General features: G+C 43.8%; 1 protein-coding gene across 1 annotated transcript; it reads left to right on the top strand.

Moving 5' to 3' along the window:
- Window positions 1–201: 201 nt before the first annotated feature.
- Window positions 202–19,431, top strand: LOC134935090 (gastrokine-1-like). The gene is made up of 7 exons (XM_063930371.1): window positions 202–457; window positions 13,501–13,676; window positions 14,308–14,349; window positions 15,091–15,228; window positions 15,867–15,977; window positions 16,947–17,082; window positions 19,188–19,431. Exons 2-7 carry the CDS (start codon window positions 13,665–13,667, stop codon window positions 19,277–19,279), a joined length of 531 nt encoding a protein of 176 aa, XP_063786441.1. The 5' UTR covers window positions 202–457; window positions 13,501–13,664; the 3' UTR covers window positions 19,280–19,431.
- The last annotated feature ends 232 nt before the right edge of the window (window positions 19,432–19,663 follow it).

The following is a 19,663-nucleotide window of genomic DNA, read 5'->3' on the forward strand; positions in this document are numbered from 1 at the left end:
GCTGGCTCCAGCAGTCAGGAGCTTGATGAGATTACCTGAGCAGCCAAAGGAAAGGCCTAGACAGGTGTAGAGCTGGATAACGACGATACTGTGCAGCACTTAGGAAAGAAACTGCACCTGCAGGGAAACGGAATGCAAGTAAGCATAGTTAACTTCACTCAGCTAGAGCTGAGCTAGACAATGAACTAGCGAAGACTGAGAGCCAGTAACCGAAACATATACCCCTTGGCTAGTTTGGATATGCTGAGCAGAATCAGATGGTGCAGAGAGATCATACTGGCTAACGATTGGCTGAACCATGGTCAGGTGATTGGGACTTGGCACAGCAGTACTCTAGGTCAGGCTCTGATGTAGCTTGTGGCCTAGCAGGCCGGGAAATACTGAAGCCCGTATGTCTTGTAAGTGACAGCGGACACAGCTAGTTTTTGATGGAGCGAATCTGCATGCGGCAGGAGGGGTAAGTGACCCATCGGCAGGGCAAACTGGACCGGGTTGTGACACTGGGTTTATTAGGTGTCCTATTTTTTTAGTACACATATTGTCTTTTATAAGTGACACATACAGTATACAGACACACAAACACACATACATACACATACCTCCCAACATTGCAGTTGTGGGAGTCAGGACTTCTGCGCAGTGTAGCATTGCCCTCGCCCAAAAGCCGCCATGGCTTCAGGGAAAGGGAGCATGGCTTCAGGGAAAGGGGAGTGGCTTCATGGGGATGCCACGATTGCAAGCCATGCCTCCCTATTTCATCATTGAGGGGGCATGCCCAGCGCTGTGAGCTGCTGGCATGCCCCGAGTCCCTCTGACTCCTGTGAATAGATGCTGTGCGCATGCGCACAGTGTCTATTCACCGCTGCTTTGCCAGTCAGAGCAGCAACTGATAGGAGCCTCCCAACTGCCCCCTCACCACTGCGGAACACTGCAGCCAGCAGGTGGGACATCAGGACAGTCCCAAAAAAATGGGATTATCCCACGAAAATCAGGATACTTGCTAGGTATGCATACATACATACATACATACATACATACATACAAACACACACACACACTTTATAACATATAGGCATTCTAACAGTTGTTTTTATATAGTGTCAGTTTTTTTATTTTATCGGTGTTGATCAGTTATTGCAGTAATACTGCTATTTTTATTCTTATGTCTTGCATTAGGATATATCGGCCGTTCAATATATCAGCAGTACCCCCCATATGTCTGTGAACAACGTCGTTCATAGACATACTGTATAGCGTCGGCTGTGCTTCGTGGGTCGGACGTCACAGCTGGGTGGGCAAATTCTAATGCTAACCCTGCTGGATTTCCTGACAGACACGTTGAGTGGCTAATCGGTAAGTGTGTATCGGAGCCGCGGTGGGTTTGCAGACGCATCGGCTAGGTGTGTACCGACCAGCCTTAGATTCCCCCTCTTTAGAAGCTACATCTGTTTTAATTAGAAATTCATATATTTTCAGATAATGTTAACCTGTGTATACCTGCTATTTTTTCTCAATTGTATACTCACATCTTGCAGTTATAGCATTTAGCCTGTCTGCTGCTCTTGGTCTTGCAGTGTTCATGACTGACCCGACTTGTTGGACTATTCTGGCTACCACTGTCCTGATCTCAAATTGTATTTGATTTCACTGGCTGCTCTTTGCAATGAAGTCATATTGTTATATGTCCACTCTTGCCTGCAGCCATTCCTGAACCTATTATGTTTATCTTCAGGCTCTTAAGTGTCCTGCCGTGACCATAGCTTGTTCTGATTGGTTGCATACTATGCAATAAATAACCATTGATGGTTACACAACTCGATGGTCATAAAACAAACAGTGGGAGGTATGATCAAAGGCGATAACAAAAAGAAATAAAATAAGGTTGGGAGTATATGTTACTTATATGATATGAAGTCCTTCTCGGATAATTGTCCCTCTTTTGATCGTCTCACAACATCCAGATATTATACATGTAAACAAGAGAAAATACACACACATGGGTGGTATTGCATGATATATGAATTAAACAGCCCGTGAATGTCCAGAAAGGAAAATTCAGAAGTGATGAAACCAGATTTTTTTAGAGATGATAAGGATAGTCTCTCGCCACCACTTCACTCTGTTTATAGACGTACCGAAACTCACATCAAAACTGGCAGGACCAGGTGTATAAAGGTATCTTTAGTGTTGTGTCCCACGTGATAAAGGACAGAAAGGGGAGCTGCTACGGGTAACGTACCCAACTCACTTGTCAAACGGGGATTATTCCACGTATAAAGGTATCTTTAAACCAGGATCATAAGGATGACATCCAAGACGGTTCAACAGGTTTTATTCATAAAAAATCCATAAAACGGCAATCTGCTACTTTTCCATGATATTTCCACTCTCCAGTTTGTACAATAACATGCAGGTCAGATGTAACAGACAAAAACTGGTGTAATCCGGTTTTACACCAGTACTAGCAGGAAAAATACACTTCTAAAGTGGTATCCACATGGAAAGGAACAGACTGTCAATAAAAGAATGGTGATCAATAGAATATTAAAACTCACTGCCTGGTAGCACCAACGGCGTTTCGACCACTCGGGTCTTTGTCAAGGTGTCGATGGTCATCCCTGCATTCTCACTGACTGGCCCGAGGGCCAATCAGAAGCTGGGGACTGGGCTTTGCAGGAGTTGAGGATCGGAGCTACAGATGGAGCCTCGCTTATCTAGCCTTCTCTGCTGTGCCTAGGTGCTCCAAGGCTTATTAGCATAAGCTTTTTATCTATTGTTCTCAGCTGCAATACAATACAGAGAGAACAATACAGCAGGGGATTAAGTAATTACAGCAGGGGATTAAGTCCGACAGCACTGGCTCAATTAATCCTATTAAAGGGATAGATGAGCAGGGCTCCATCTATATGCTACATGTCTCTACACTTTGTAGCGGGGTGGGGGAAGAACCAGCAGGTGGTTCTATACCATGGATGGTGGGAAACCATCTGGTTCTCCCCAACCGATGGTAAAACTATTCAACATTGAACATAAACCATCAATTATTTTAAATCATCGATGGTCGATGGCCATCTCTAGGACAGCTTAGTACCAGTATGGGGAGGGGTGATAATAAAGGTTAAGACCAGATGCTCAAATTTGGGCTACACTAGTCCAAGACAGGCACTTTGTCTATTTTGAAGTACGAGAGTCTTTCATGTATTTTATTTGTATTCTTTTCACATTTTTCATTTTACAACAGTTCTATAGTATCTAGGGCTCTTGTATTGTATAACTCAGTTTTTGTTATGGTACATGTTATTCCAAATTAGCCTTAAATACTAGCACAGGATACAGTGTGCCCAGGCACGATGAGGCTTTCTGCTACAGAGGGTGTGCACTTCCAGTGTTCCTGAATCCTGTGTCATCCTGCAAGCAATCACCTGTCATTTTCTATATATTAGAACTGGTGATCTGGTCCTTTTCTCTAAAAGTGTTTGGCAACTTGAGGGTGATTTTACATATGCACATAAGAATTCAATAGTTGTGTGATAGGGGTTTTGAACTTGGATTATTTTATTATTATAAAACAACATGTATTTTATATTTGGTGGGCCTTTATTCTATTGAATCAAGATGGTGATTGAGAGAAATTGTATCAACACTCAACTTTTCACAATATTAACCTCCTCCCTAAACCACTGCAAAATGCATACATCCACCTTAATATATAATAGCGGACTGAAGCCAGATGGAACACTATGTCAAGATGCCTACAGTAACATGAGCAAAATGTGAATAACACAATTGATCTTGGCTCAGAACAATGACCAGCCTAAAGCTTGAGTACATACACATTGCACAATGTTTCAGCTTCTCCTCCCACCCAATGCCAAATAAATTGGGATAAGAAATGAAAATTACATATTTGTTTTGAAGGTGGACATAACTTCCATATCATATCATGTTAATGTTAATGTAGACACTAATACCAAATCGAAAAATTATTGTTAAAGGGTAAATTATTGTGGTGATCTGTTATTTCCATTTTAAAGCAGATTAATTCCTGTACATTAATCCTACTGTAACCTCTCGGGATGGCTACGCGATACTACTGTGAAAGATAGAAACGTAGAACTTGATGCAGATAAGAACCACTTGGCCCATCTCATCTGCCTATATTAAGGTCACTCACCAGTGACATGACAAGGACCTCCCCAAGATTGATCACTCAGCAGGCAAAAGAGGGATTACGTGAAAACCTCTGCCTATGTCACCTGAGGCAGGGCTGGATGTACTAAACTCCACAATGCGGTCAAACCTCCGAAAATTAAGCATGGCCATCACTGTGCCTGCCAATGGTTACACAACCCGAAGATCATCCCTGTATTTTCACTGACTGGCCCAAGAGCCAATCAGAATATTTATTATTTATGCAGGGTAAATACTGTGTGCTTCTGCATGTAACCCACAAATGCTGGACAGCTTTATTTTTACATTGCAACTTAGATTGGAGCTAGGCAGGGACGTGCGGCTGCCTCACCCCACCGCACATCACTGGAGCTAGGACACGCTCAGTGCTGCACGTATGGCGGTACAGGGCGGTACTGCACACTGGTAAGAAATTGCCAGCCGGTACGCAGTACCGCTGACCCGTCTGCCATGCTTGCAGCCGCTGCTGTGTGAAGGGAGGCAGCGTGAATCCCAAACGTGGACCAGCAGCCGCAGCTCCTGATTGGCTGCCTGTCCATGAGCTCTGATTGGCTAATGAACCGGCACCTAATTTAAGTAACAAGCTGCCACCGGACTCGGGAGACTGGACTGAGCACTGAGGGACAGGAGAGGCGCTCGCTGTGCTCTCCTCCCCTCACACTGCAGCAGCAACAATGGCAGTGGTGAGCGGGGAGGGGGATATGCACTGTGGGGGCATATCTGGCACTGTGGGGGCATTTGCGTATCTGGTACTGTGGGTGGGGGCATATCTGGCACTTTAGGTGGGGCAGTTGTGTATCTGGCACTGTAGGAGCATATCTGGCACTCTGAGGGCATATTTGCCACTTTGAGGGCATTTGCGTATCTAGCACTGTGGGTGGGGGCATATATGGCACTGTGGGTAGGGAAATTTGTGTATCTGGCACTGTAGGAGCATAACTGGCACTGTGGGGGCATATCTGGCACTGTATGAGCATATGTGTATCTGGTATGGTGGGGGCGTATCTGGCATTGTGGAGGCATATGTATATCTGGCACTGTGGGGGGCATATCTGGCACTGTGAGGGCATGTGTGTATCTGACACTGTGGGAGAATATCTGGCACTTTGGGGGCATATGTGTATCTGGCACTATTGGGGTCATATGTGTATCTGGCCTCCCATATGCGTAATACTCCCCTATTTTCATTGGCCGCACCCCTTGTGGCATGTGGCCACAACCATTTTTTGGCGCATGCGCCTTCGACGTGTGCACACAGTACCACGGAGAAATGTTTTCTTCTTGCACCACTGGACACACCACTCCCAAATCTAACTGATTGCACATTATAAGTCTGCTCCACCTGCAGGGCAACATGTTTTTGCTAATGTGCAAAGTTACCTTTTTTTTTTTGCTTGGCTCCCATCTCAGAATCAGCCCCTGTAATTTTCTCTATCATCCGCCATCTATGACTGCACCAGTGACATCTCATTGCAACTAATATTGTGAGACTGTAATGAGAACCAGTCTACATATATTTATTGGTGACTTATGCAAACCACACTTTCACGTCTGTTCTATGAGTCCAAGCTTGGAACTACTTTCCCTTATTATTTTCATGCTCAGTGAGTAATATATCAATATGGAGACGGTGTGTTTGAAGAGACCATCAGGGAATCTGGTTATGAGGCCCAATTGAGTTATTATAAGCAGCACACAAATATTTGAATGCAAATGTATCACAGTATATAATAGACACATGTATCTGATTATTTTTGTTATATGAGCGGAGAGTAAGGCCCTTCCCTGTGTTTCTCTATATGAAAACTTGCAAGTGAGGCCCACCCATGTAGGAGAAATAGTAGCGTGACCGTCCAGGCCAGGTCTGGCTACTGTGGCGCAACAGCAGATATGTATAAAGTAGCCTCACATTACTTTAACCTCTCAACTTTGAGTTTCCCAACAGAATGGTTATGTGTCTGCTGCTAGGTGAATGCATATTGATGACAACAATTGTTATTCCATGAGAAAAATAAACATACCATAATAAAGGAATCATCTGCTTATATGTAAATTAAATAAATTACATATATCTTTGCTGCAATGATCTAAAATAAGTCCTTACCAATGTGTATTCCTCAATTATTAATTCCCTGTTATTTGGGTGTGCCATAATGATTGATTTCCTTGGGTGGGGTTATTTCTGCCAGTTACTCACACCCAATCCCTTGGGACGTTACTTGCCCTCATATGGAGCAGTGAGACAAGTGTGAATGATGAGCTGGAACATGAGGCATGAAACGTACTGTATGACACACTCTGCTATGTAGAATGGATACAGAAGTTCTTACCTCAACATCTAACCCACCAGTGGGATCAGGATAATGATGAAACTTCCGGTGTTCTTCACGGAATGTGCTGTATCTTCCTTTATAAAGGATAGATGACCCATAGTAATATAAACATTGCTGCCAACTGATTTAAAAAGTCTAAAGTTGCACAATCACCTATGTAAAAGGTTTTGCTAAGGTATCCTTCCCAGGGTTATCTTAACGTATAGGCAGCCTGGGCAGCTGCCCAGGACCTCACGAATCTATGGAACTTTGAGGGGCTGGGCAGAAGGTGTGTGTCAGGGGGTGCCTCTGGAGCTTCTTGAGAGGCAGGTAGTGTATGCTGCCTGTCCATTCTGATTGAAGTCCTAGCCTCTGGATTCTCCATGCAGCTGTTTCTTCTGGTCTGGGACTCTGTCAGATTGGTATGATACAGAATACGGTGCATATGCCGGCTGTCGGGATCCCAGCAGCCAAAATACCGACGCTGGAATCCCATCACACATTGGAATCCCGACCCCAGAACTCCAAACCAGGCAGGAGACCAGCACCGGAATCCTGACAGCCGCAATTCCGATTATTAGACCAGCCATCAGGTTAGGTTAAGGCGGAGGGGAAGGGTGGGTTAGGTTTAGGCGCCACCTGGTTGGTTAGGGTTGAGCTGCGGGGAGGGGAAGGGGTTAGGGTTAGGCTGCAGAGGAGGTAGGGTTAGGTTTAGGCAGTGGGGATGGGAGGTTAGGTTCAGGCACCTCCGAGGGGGGGGTTAGGTTCAGGCACTAAAGGGGGAGATTAGGTTTAGGCTAAGGGACCAGAGGGCCAGGGGGTAAGGGAGAGGGGGATCCCCAGCGTCGGCATTATGAACGCTGGGATCCCATGCGCTGGTCATTCATGCGCTGGCTAATTCCTTATTTGTCAGTATTCACTATCTTCTCAGTACAAGTAAGTTTTTGCATATTAACTTGCTATAGTACATAGAAAGGAAGGATATTAGGAAGCACACATAATATCAAAAATTTAAAACTAAATTAGATACCAAAAGCTGGACGGTATTAGATGCAATCAGAAAAAAGTGACAACCTCTTTTATGCCACAATTTGTTACTATATAGCAGTTAACTGCAAAATACTGCAGTGAACCAGACAGCAGTGGCAAAGCCAACAGGGGAGAAGTATAATTACTGCCCTTGATGGATAGATGCTATTAAAAAGACTATTCTTTATAAGATCTAAAAAGTATATAAATAAATACACAAGGCCTCTGGCCACAGATACATCTTTTCCAAATAATTAGTAGGAAACTCGTGCCCAATTTCTGAAAACATTTATCAAAAAATAAAACATAGGGGTAAATTTACTAAGGTCCCGATTTTGACCGAGATGCCGTTTTTTCATCAAAGTGTCATCTCGGTAATTTACTAAACTCAAATCACGGCAGTGATGAGGGCATTCGTAATATTTGGAAGTCCTAGGAAAAAAATCACGAATGAATACACCATCGGTCAAAACGCGGCTGTTTAAGTATGAATCTCGGTCATTTACTAAGAAGTGCAAAGCAAAACAAAACAAAACACTGCCGTGAAAAATTACAACTCGTAAAAAAGTGCTTAAAAAAAAACAGACCTGCTTTTTTTATTCGTGATTGGATAGGCATGCACGGATCCATGAGATCCATGCATGTATATCAGTGGGAAGGGGTGGGAAAGTGATTATTTTTTCAAAAAAAATTGCGTGGGGTCCCCCCTCCTAAGCATAACCAGCCTCGGGCTCTTTGAGCCGATCCTGGTTGCAGAAATATGGGAAAAAAATTGACAGGGGTTCCCCCATATTTAAGCAACCAGCATCGGGCTCTGCGCCTGGTCCTGGTTCCAAAAATACGGGGGACAAAAAGAGTAGGGGTCCCCCGTATTTTTAAAACCAGCACCGGGCTCCACTAGCTGGACAGATAATGCCACAGCCGGGGGTCACTTTTATATAGTGCCCTGCGGCCGTGGCATCAAAAATCCAACTAGTCACCCCTGGCCGGGGTACCCTGGGGGAGTGGGGACCCCTTCAATCAAGGGGTCCCCCCCCCAGCCACCCAAGGGCCAGGGGTGAAGCCCGAGGCTGTCCCCCCCCCCATCCAATGGGCTGCGGATGGGGGGGCTGATAGCCTTTTGTGATAATGAAAAGATATTGTTTTTAGTAGCAGTACTACAAGTCCCAGCAAGCCTCCCCCGCATGCTGGTACTTGGAGAACCACAAGTACCAGCATGCGGCGGAAAAACGGGCCCGCTGGTACCTGTAGTACTATTACTAAAAAAATACCCAAATAAACACAAGACACACACACCTTGAAAGTAAAGATTTATTACATACATGCACACAAACATACATACATACATACTTACCTTATGTTCACACGCAGGTCGGTCCTCTTCTCCAGTAGAATCCAAGGGGTACCTGTTGAATAAATTACACTCACCAGATCCAGGGTCCCAGGCTCCTCGTCGCATCCATGTGTAATCCACGTACTTGAATAAAATAACAAAACGGAGACCCGAGCCACGAACTGAAAGGGGCCCCATGTTTTCACATGGGACTCCTTTCCCCGAATGCCAGAAACCCACTCTGACTTCTGTCTAAGTGGGTTTCCTCAGCCAATCAGGGAGCGCCACGTTGTAGCACTCTTCTGATCGGCTGTGTGCTCCTGTACTGAGTGACAGGCGGCACGCGGCAGTGTTACAATGTAGCGCCTATGCGCTCCATTGTAACCAATGGTGGGAACTTTCTGCCCTGCGGTTGACCTAAAGTGACGTCACCGCTGAGCAGAAAGTTCCCACCATTGGTTACAATGGAGCGCATAGGCGCTACATTGTAACACTGCCGCGTGCTGCCTGTCAGTCAGTACAGGAGCACACAGCCGATCAGGAGAGTGCCACAACGTGGTGTTCCCTGATTGGCTGAAGAAACCCACTTAGACAGAAGTCAGAGTGGGTTTCTGGCATTCGGGGAAAGGAGTCCCATGTGAAAACATGGGGCCCCTTTCAGTTCGTGGCTCGGGTCTCCGTTTTGTTATTTTATTCAAGTACGTGGATTACACATGGATGCGACGAGGAGCCTGGGACCCTGGATCTGGTGAGTGTAATTTATTCAACAGGTACCCCTTGGATTCTACTGGAGAAGAGGACCGACCTGCGTGTGAACATAAGGTAAGTATGTATGTATGTTTGTGTGCATGTATGTAATAAATCTTTACTTTCAAGGTGTGTGTGTCTTGTGTTTATTTGGGTATTTTTTTAGTAATAGTACTACAGGTACCAGCGGGCCCGTTTTTCCGCCGCATGCTGGTATTTGTGGTTCTCCAAGTACCAGCATGCGGGGGAGGCTTGCTGGGACTTGTAGTACTGCTACTAAAAACAATATCTTTTCATTTACAACAAAGGCTATCAGCCCCCCCATCCGCAGCCCATTGGATGGGGGGGGACAGCCTCGGGCTTCACCCCTGGCCCTTGGGTGGCTGGGGGGGGGGACCCCTTGATTGAAGGGGTCCCCACTCCCCCAGGGTACCCAGGCCAGGGGTGACTAGTTGGATTTTTGATGCCACGGCCGCAGGGCACTATATAAAAGTGACCCCCGGCTGTGGCATTATCTGTCCAGCTAGTGGAGCCCGGTGCTGGTTTTAAAAATACGGGGGACCCCTACTCTTTTTGTCCCCCGTATTTTTGGAACCAGGACCAGGCGCAGAGCCCGATGCTGGTTGCTTAAATATGGGGGAACCCCTGTCATTTTTCCCCCCATATTTCTGCAACCAGGATCGGCTCAAAGAGCCCGAGGCTGGTTATGCTTAGGAGGGGGGACCCCACGCAATTTTTTTATTGATTTTACACTGTTTAATTTAAAAAAAAAAAAAAAAAGAACCCCAGCACGGATCACACAGATCCGGCCGAGATTCATTTTTAAAAAGTCGGCAGTGTTTTACTAATCACTGCCGTAAAAATAGAAAAAAAAACACGAATGACATCGACATCGGAACAAAAGAAAAACCCGAATACGACAGCTTAGTAAATTAGTCGTAATAAATTCAAAAAGTTGCAGTTTTACACTTTCGATGTCATTCGTGATTGAACTTTGACCTGAAACGGGAAAATACGAATCTTAGTAAATTTACCCCATAGTATTTATATACTTTATATATTTTATAAAGAATTGTCTTTTTTATAGCATCTATCCACCAAGCGCAGTAAATATATACTTCTATTTTTTTGTGTGTCCCATTTGGGGTTCTAAAACAGACCCCTTAAATTACTTGCAGCTATATTGGACTATTTCAGAAATGTACTTAATTAATTAATTAATTAATAGCCCCAGGAGTGGTAGTGCTGGCCACTACTAATACTAAAACTATGTGGTATTTTTAGCATAGCCAACAGGGGAGCAGATGAGTCCTGTAGCAGAGTGATATAGAAACTTTTAGCCACTACAGCGCAGTTTTGGGTTGCTGTGGGTCACCCCTACCCGAATTATCTTTGATGGCTCAGTCCCAGGAGTCCTGTAGACTTAGAGAGGCAGAGCACGGCCATTTACATAGTCTGCCCAGCTGTGCCGTCCCACTCACTACTCTGCTTCGAAACCCTCCAATGTGATCCCTTCCTCCAGGCAGGGCTGCCATCAGAAATTATGGGGCCCAGGACTGACATAATAGACAGGGCCCCCCATAAAGGAAAATAAAAAAAGGATTCTGCCACATCGTCACAAATCGTGACTTTACATATAGGTGGAGCTTTGCCGATCTGCAGAAACGATTCAAAGAAAGCTGATGCACAGGGAAGGCTTCTTTTAAGAAGTCTTACCTGCGCATCACCCCGCTTTTGTTGTGCAGCCTGGTGCAGCTCTCCAGGTATCAGAAGTAGGAGCCAGGGGAGGACCCCTCTCTCTGTAAGGGCACGGGACTCCTGTCCCCGCAGTCCCCCCCTGGTGGCTGCCCTGCCTCCAGGTACAAAATTTTCTGTGTCTGGACTTCCCACTTAATTTATGATTGCAGTCACCTATGTTGATCTGATTAATTGATAATATTAAGAAATGTGTTTTAACACAGGTGACTGCAATCATAAAAAATGTAGAAGTTCAGGAACAGAGCATTTTGTACCTGGTGGAAGTTGGATGCTTTCCAATATCTCCTGATTTATAACTTCAATACATCTGTGTGAAACGCAGTCCTGCTTTTAATGGGATCAGTCCAATAAGGTGCAAGTTTGCAAAAAGAAATTTGCATGATTAAACTCACATGCATCGCACAAATGCATGCACCAGAGAAATGCGAGATCCAATTAGATATGGCAATCGCAGCGAGGGTGTGCACATTTTCTACAAAATGCGACCTGGAAGAAGTGAATTACCCCCAAAAAGTGACAACTGGCATAGCAGGACCATATAGAAGGCTGTTAGTTCCTTAAAAGGTGTCAAATGGCTGATCTGTGCACTTTAAAAAAAAAAAAAAACCAAAAATTTCTAAAAAGCAAATGAATTTACTTAATTACAAACAAATTAAACAATAAATGGAAAAGTTTAAAAAATGTGATTTGGCGATAATCTGAGTCCACTGTAACTTTTTTTTTGAATGATAAAAAGCAATTATTATTTATCATTGTAATAAACACTTTCATTACGTTTGAAGTGCCTAATTGGGGATGGGGGGGGGGGGGTTGTCCAAGGGGTTCTGAAGCAAGTACCGTCATTTTTACCCTAAAATAAAGATCTTCCCTACCTTTTCACTCCCTCAGCGGGGTGCTCACACGAAAATGTGGATAGCCACGGAAAAGGCAATACGAGTTTGGAATTAGATTGCAAATGCTATTCAGAGTCGAAGTCACCATGAGAACGGTTCGCAGGACCCAAATCACAGCGGCAGCAATCGCACTCTGAATTACTTTGTGGTGTGCGCCCGTGCACCCTGGGAGCCCAGTGAGATGCTAATTGGCAGGCAGAGGCAGTTGCGGGGCAGGAGGGGACGTGCCAATGGTGTTAGAACACTGTTAGCGGGGCACGGTCCGGACAACGGAGGCATGTCCGGACCATTGGGGGGGGGGGGGGGGGCGCGGTGGCTGCGTGGCATCACCCGCAGCCGCTGCAGCCCGGGATGTGGTGGTTAGCTCCCTGCCAGAGCGCAGGAGCTGCGCAGGTAGGGTGCTACTCTCCAGGTACAAAAGCATCACCGCCATGCAATGCTTTTGTACCTGTGCGGGAAGGGGAGGGGGGAGAGCCTGACATGCGGGGCCGACTAGCCCTGTGCTGGGCGTCCCCCTGCATGTCAGAGTTAATGATCGTAGCTGTAGCACATCTACGATCAACTCTGAATTACTCCCCTAACTGGATCAACCCCGAACTGTGAAAACAGCCAATTGGTTTATAATTGTTAGAATTGTTACATTACAGTAAAGGGGGGTACACATGGAGCGATATTCTAAGCAATCTGACTAGATTGCTTAGAATTTGAGCATTATCGCTTCCGTGTGTACCCCCTACAGCGATAGCGATGCGCAGCCCCGCGCATCGCTATCGCTGGTGCTAGATTGGCCTGCCGTGCAGGCCAATCTAGCGGGTCGCTCACTTCACCCGCTGGGTGAAATGACTGCCCCCCGTCTCCCCCCGCACGCTCAGCACACATCGCGCTGTGCTGAGCGGCGGGAGAGATGTGTGCTGAGCGGTTCACTCAGCACGCATCTCTCCCGCATCGGCCCGTCTATATGGGCCTTAAGAATTAGAGTCATTGTATAGTAATCAGGGGTACAGTTGGCCCAATAGTCTGATCTGTTGCAAGAAGTTGTAAAATATAATATATAATATGGCACACATTATAATACCAATAGGTAGGCAGTGCACAGGAAATGCAACACATGCCTATGTGTGACACTATTAGTATGCAATTTGATTTTACACCCATCTAATCGAGTTTAGTATCAGATATCTGTTTGTTTAACATTCGGCCAAACTTTATCCCATTAAATAAATTTGTCTTGTTACAGAATAAATGATAATGTTATCGAGGTAATGCGTCACTGTGATATGGACCCTTTCCAGTGATTACTGATCTGGTTTCTGCCTATTTAACAAAGGCTCATTATCACACATATATATAGGAGACAGAAGAGAACAACGCTCCTGCTCCTAGTCATCTCCACCACGCAGAATGAAGACTTTCGTAAGTATCTGACATTTGCACCCTGAACCCCTCTCTCTCTCTCTCTCTCTCTCTCTCTCTCTAGCTAGTTAAAAAATTGTGAATAATTAGACTTTCTGCTGCAGTGTTTATCATTAAAGAAAACAAGAGCAGTTCTGAAAAATGATGCTGATGTTTTGCACATGTTACAGATGGATAATATAACTACAGCTAATTTACTACCATTGCCTTCACACAGTTGCCAAAAGCCCTTCATTTTCAGTGGAAGCCCTGGTTTTATAGGGTCCTTACTGGCAATTTGCGTCCCTGAAAATGTTTCTGCTTTTCAGCACTGACAATTTGCACAATAAAAGTTCTGTTGTTCCTGCTTGTTACCTGCATTTCTTATAACCGCTGAGGACCCACCAACACAACGCTCTGCCACAATTCCCGGCATTAGAATGCTGGGGCAGGGTCGTGGTTGCTGCTCCCAGACTTTGGAGTCACCTGGAAATTCCGGGAGAGTGGACCTGCATGCATAAAACCCAGCAGTCACTCACACTAGACAGACAGAAGCTAGTTGCTGCGGCACAAGTCAGCACCACTGTTCCTCTCTTTTTGTTATCACTTTATAGGATACAATAATTCTTTTTCATGTCTGTTCACATTACAGATCCTGCTCGCTGCCCTTCTTGGCGTGTCCTTGGCCACTGATGTAAGTTAAATGCCCTTTAAGTAACTATATAATGGACATACATGCAGCTCATTAGCCATGGCTGATTAGACATGACTTGGAGTGGATGGCAATGATTTGGTGACCATGATTAAACACATAACCATTATCTTAATCAGATCACTGTGATGAGAATTACATTGATTTAACATTCCCCAGTGCTTGTGGTTTTTATTAATACCAGGGAGCAGCGTTTTACTATATCTAGTATTCTGTTTCCAGAAAGGCCTTGATGTTTAAGTCTTTGATTTCTGCATTGTCTATCAGTGTCCATCTATTATGCAGTGTATTCCTGTGTGTCACTGCAGGCCTATGACAGGGGACTGATAGATGTCTTATACAGGACTTAAGGGCCCTACACATTGAGCGATCCGCCGCCGTGCTGCCCGACGGCGGATACAGCCGACGGGCGACCCGGCGGCGGGGGGGCAGTGATGGTGGGAGTAAAGTTTCTTCACTCCCCCCGTCACCCGGCTCCATAGAAGTGCAGGCAAATATGGAGGAGATCGTCCATATTGGCCTGCATGCACAGGCGACGGGGCACCACCAATGAACAAGCATCGTTCATCGCTGGTGCCTCCACACTCAAAGATATGAACGGTATCTCGTTCATTAATGAACGAGATCGTTCATATCTTTGAGTATTATCGCCCAGTGTGTAGGGCCTATTATTGTGCCAGACTTATGTACTCATCTAATTCATGTGTCATTAATACATTGCAGAATATCGAAATCAACAATCAGGGTAATGATGGTGGCAGTGTTCATCAGACAGTGAACATTGATAACCATGATAACATCGCCAATGTCAACCAGTACAATGGCTGGCACTCCTGGAATTCCATCTGGGACTACAACAGAGTAAGTGCCACCTACACTGGGCAACAGCGCAAGAGGCTTATTCACTGAAACTATAATATTATGATTTGTATCTAGATATAGCATTCTACATGTGTTTCTAGTCCCACTATCCCACCCAACCACCCGTACAAGTGAGGCTGTTCCCCAGGACTATGGGACAAAAACATGTTGAAGATTATTATTGTTTATTTATAAAGTGCCACAAGGGTTCCATAGCGCCATACAAGGGAAATAAGTACAGACTAATTACAGTACAGTATATAAATGAGCATAAATATATTTTTACAGTGTGCAATTATCATAATAATATAGAGAAGACTAGGGTAAGAGAATCCTGCACATATAAGTTTACAATATATGGAAATTCTAATTTTAGGGGCCTATGTGCTAAATCTTGGAGAGAGATAAAGTGGACGGAGATAAAGTATCAGCCAATCAGCTCACAACTGTCATTTTTTCAAAAACAACCTGTGACATGTCAGTTAGCAGCTGCTTGGCTGGTAATTTATCTCAGTCTAGGGCATAGTAAATAGACCCCTAAGTCTCTACCAAACGCTTCAATGTCCCTTGATTGCATTCAGGCTTTTTATTTTGAATCCTTATACTTTAATTTTGTTTGCCTCTTTGCTGTTTTGCAGGGATTATTTGCTGCCAGGCTGATGTCCAAGAGAGCATGTGTGGTTAGCAGGATGAACAGAAATGTGGTACCTAGTTTGGCAGAACTGAGCAAAGTCAGCCAGGAGAAACAGGTAATCGGGGGATGGTGGTGAGGCTGTGGTAATGGTTTACATAATAAGACAGATGAGCGGCCCGGCTGGGTGTGAAATTCCCATTTCCTCTTTTATATAAGTTGACCTTATAGAAATGTATAACACACCAGTGATGGGGATGTAATAGGGGCCCTTAGCTTTTCCAACTACACAAAAAAATAAAATCAATGATGGCTTTTACAGTTGGAATGCTGTTATCTGTAAGTGCTGAAATCTTACTTTGTTCCTTAAAACTCTTTCTAAATTCCCACAAAAGGCATCAAAACTATAACATTTGAAAATGAGACAGACTCATGCAACAGTGTTCTATATGTTATCTTTCTGCATCAATATTTACATGTAACCCTGCCAAACGTAACAATACAGGGCGGAGGCTCGCTAATCTGGAAATGTTATTTCACCCTAATGTAAAAATTCACATAACAAAAAATGGTTATCCTAAATAGGAAGATGGAACGTACCATAATAATCTGTACACGGTGCCTTATGCTTATTGTTTGCAATTGCTGTTCTGTAGGCTGTGGTCGCTGATCACTTTTACATAACACAGTGGGGCAGATGTATTAACCAGGAGAAGGCATAAAGAAGTGATAAACCAGTGATAAGTGCAAGGTGATAACCGCACCAGCCAATCAGCTCCAATATGTAAATTAACAGTTAGGAGCTGATTGGCTGGTGCATTATCACCTTGCACTTATCACTGGTTCATCACTTCCTTATGCCTTCTCCAGGTTAATACATCTGCCCCATAGTTCTCTACAATCATTGTCAATGGAATTATACTGTACAGTGCTTTAGAATCTGAAAGAATGAAATGAATGTTTATTCTTGTACAGTACCATGACTACTGTATCAATAAAGATTTTGCTGTTGTCTTCTATGGATATTGAAACCAACCACAATAAAGACTTTACAGCATATATGACACGTGTGTTTTGCATTTTACAGGACCCCAATGCTCCTCCTCCACAATCTCTGATGTACACAGTCTCACAGACCAGAGTCAAGAATGTCGCACAGTTTGGAACCCACATTGAAGCTCTTTGTAAGGGAGTCCCAACTTTCTATGCCCAGGAGATGCAAGGTATGATACGTTTGTATTTAGTTGGAGTATATTATAATTTTATTAAAGAAACACATTAATAAATAAAAAACATTAGGTGCAAATTCTCACCCCCTGCTAAACTTCATCCTGCTCATCTACAAGAAGATGGAAGATCCTAAATCAGAGGTTCCCAAACGCGGGCCTCAAGGCACCCCAACGTTCCTGGTTTTAAATATATCCATGCTTGGCCACAGGTGACTTAATTAGCACCTTAGTCAATTTGATTTAACCATCTGTGCTGAGCCATGGATATACCTAACTCCTGGACTGCTGGGATGTCCCTTGAGGACTGCGTTTGGGAACCTCTATCCTAAATGATTATTACATTTGAAGTGGTTTTCTACCTGCAGATGACTTTCATTTATTACTTGTACAGTACTTGCATCCCTTAAACATTTTTTTTAATAACTACATTGTTATTGTTATTGTTATGGTTTATCCCTATATTTTTCACAAATGCTGTTTTATCATTCAGACAGAACTGTTTCATAGTATTGCCCTTGGATAAACCAGTATTTGTCTGCTCTTTATACAGTACGATTAAACAACTATGCTGCATGGTATAATGGCCTTTGCAGAAAGATCAGGAAAAGGAAAACACTGTCTCTATATAAGTACCTGTTAATAAATAAAAAACATATAAAGATAAAGTGATGATGCTCTTAGTAAAATTAGCATGTGTATCTATACAACATACCAGTACATTCAAGTTATCTTAATGTGGGAAACCACTTGAAGTAATCTCATTAATTACAGATTAACAAAATTGTATATTGTTATTTGCTAAAATGCTTTCAAAGCTATTTACTAATACTGCAGGTATTGCAGAATTTCATAAACCATTATTCATTGTATAAATGTTACCTGACTAAAGGGGGTTATTTATCAAAGCATTGAGAGGGATAAACTGGAGAGAGATAGACCACTACCCAATCAGCTTGTAACTCATTCTGCAGGCTGTGTTTGAAATATGACAGTTAGGAGCTGATTGGTTAGTGCTTTATCTCTCTGAAAGCTTTGATAAATACTTCTCTTATATAAGTCCTTTAGGTTAGCGTGAAATAGCTATTACACTGTCTTCTATTGGTTGCCTTGAATCACGTCATCGTAGCCAAGCCCACCCCACCCCCCCGTACAATGCTGGTAATTTCTGCACCGTACAGCAGGGGGTGTGGCTGCATTTTTTGCATCATCATAACCATGACCCCACCCAGAGTCTCTTCTGCCACATCACGCCCCCACTTCACCCCCTATGCTAAGCTGCACACCCCTCATCACCCACCGTTGTATATACCTGTCTGCCCCCTCCCAGAGGGGCCAGCCATAAAGTCCACAACTCTGGTGTGTATGTTTGACAAAAAGTAAGGGAGATATTTGCCTGTGAATTTTGCCCAAACCCTGAGTTGACCCCAGAAAAGTTTTCAATCCTTTCTCACACTTGGAACTATTTTGAGCTCTTCTGCAATGATATCATACACAGGTGGTGGCATTTTACTCACTTGACTCAGCAATTAGCAGTTAGATAAATCAATATCTCATATTTGCAGCTGAAGTGAATGGGGGATTGGTAGAGGTGTGCCCTACAGTAGAAATACACTAAGGTCTGCCACATCTGCATGGCTAGTATTGGTACTGTCATCCTTATTAACCTTCCACTTTCTTCTGAAAAGCTCTATTTAATTTAAAATTGTAACATTGCTCAGCGGACATGGGGGGTAATTCCAAGTTGATCGCAGCAGGAATTCTGTTAGCAATTGGGCAAAACCATGTGCACTGCAGGGGAGGCAGATATAACATGTGCAGAGAGAGTTAGATTTGGGTGTGGTGTGTTCAATCTGCAATCTAATTTGCAGTGTAAAAATAAAGCAGCCAGTATTTACCCTGCACAGAAATAAAATAACCCACCCAAATCTAACTCTCTCTGCAAATGTTATATCTGACACACCTGCAGTGCACATGGTTTTACCCAACTGCTAAAACATTTCCTGCTGCGATCAACTTGGAATTACCCCCATGGGCTGGTGGTGTGCTAGGCTCTCATGTGATTATAAGCCGGTGTTACATCTCCTCTTGGTCTCTCTTAGGTGCTGGTCTGTTTGTGAACCTGCAAGGCTGTACTGACCTCGGCATTCTGAGATTCTTGGGCATCTCTCTGTGTGGAAGTATTGGATGCTAGACCTCTCACCCTCATTGCTTATAATCTAAGTACACTTGCCTGGCTGCTGTAATTGTGCCCCTCTTCTCTTTATTCTATGTATCCACTGGCTGGACTTCTCATGTGTAATTTTAATATATAAAACAAGATAACATGTTTATTAAAGAGCTACCGTGAACACATCTGGCTTATTTTCTCATTCTTCACTCTCTAAACTCTGTTAGTGTTATTAGAAAATAAAATAAAACACATTATCCTACAATAATGCACAACAGCAAAACATAAGAAAGAAAAAGTACAAATAATGCAGAAGACTATGATAATACTTTGATGTCACTATAGCTGTTTTGGAGACGTACCAAACATTATCTAGCTACAAAATATCAACATGTAATTTAGGAATTG

The sequence above is a fragment of the Pseudophryne corroboree genome, chromosome 6 (assembly GCF_028390025.1).
Source record: "Pseudophryne corroboree isolate aPseCor3 chromosome 6, aPseCor3.hap2, whole genome shotgun sequence".
Lineage (NCBI taxonomy): Eukaryota > Metazoa > Chordata > Amphibia > Anura > Myobatrachidae > Pseudophryne > Pseudophryne corroboree.

Bases quoted from the DNA above. Each gene is read 5' to 3' on its own strand.
- LOC134935090 (XM_063930371.1), top strand. The intron at 15,229-15,866 runs GTAAGTGCCACC...GCTGTTTTGCAG, and splicing joins CCATCTGGGACTACAACAGA to GGATTATTTGCTGCCAGGCT. The intron at 17,083-19,187 runs GTATGATACGTT...GGTCTCTCTTAG, and splicing joins CTATGCCCAGGAGATGCAAG to GTGCTGGTCTGTTTGTGAAC.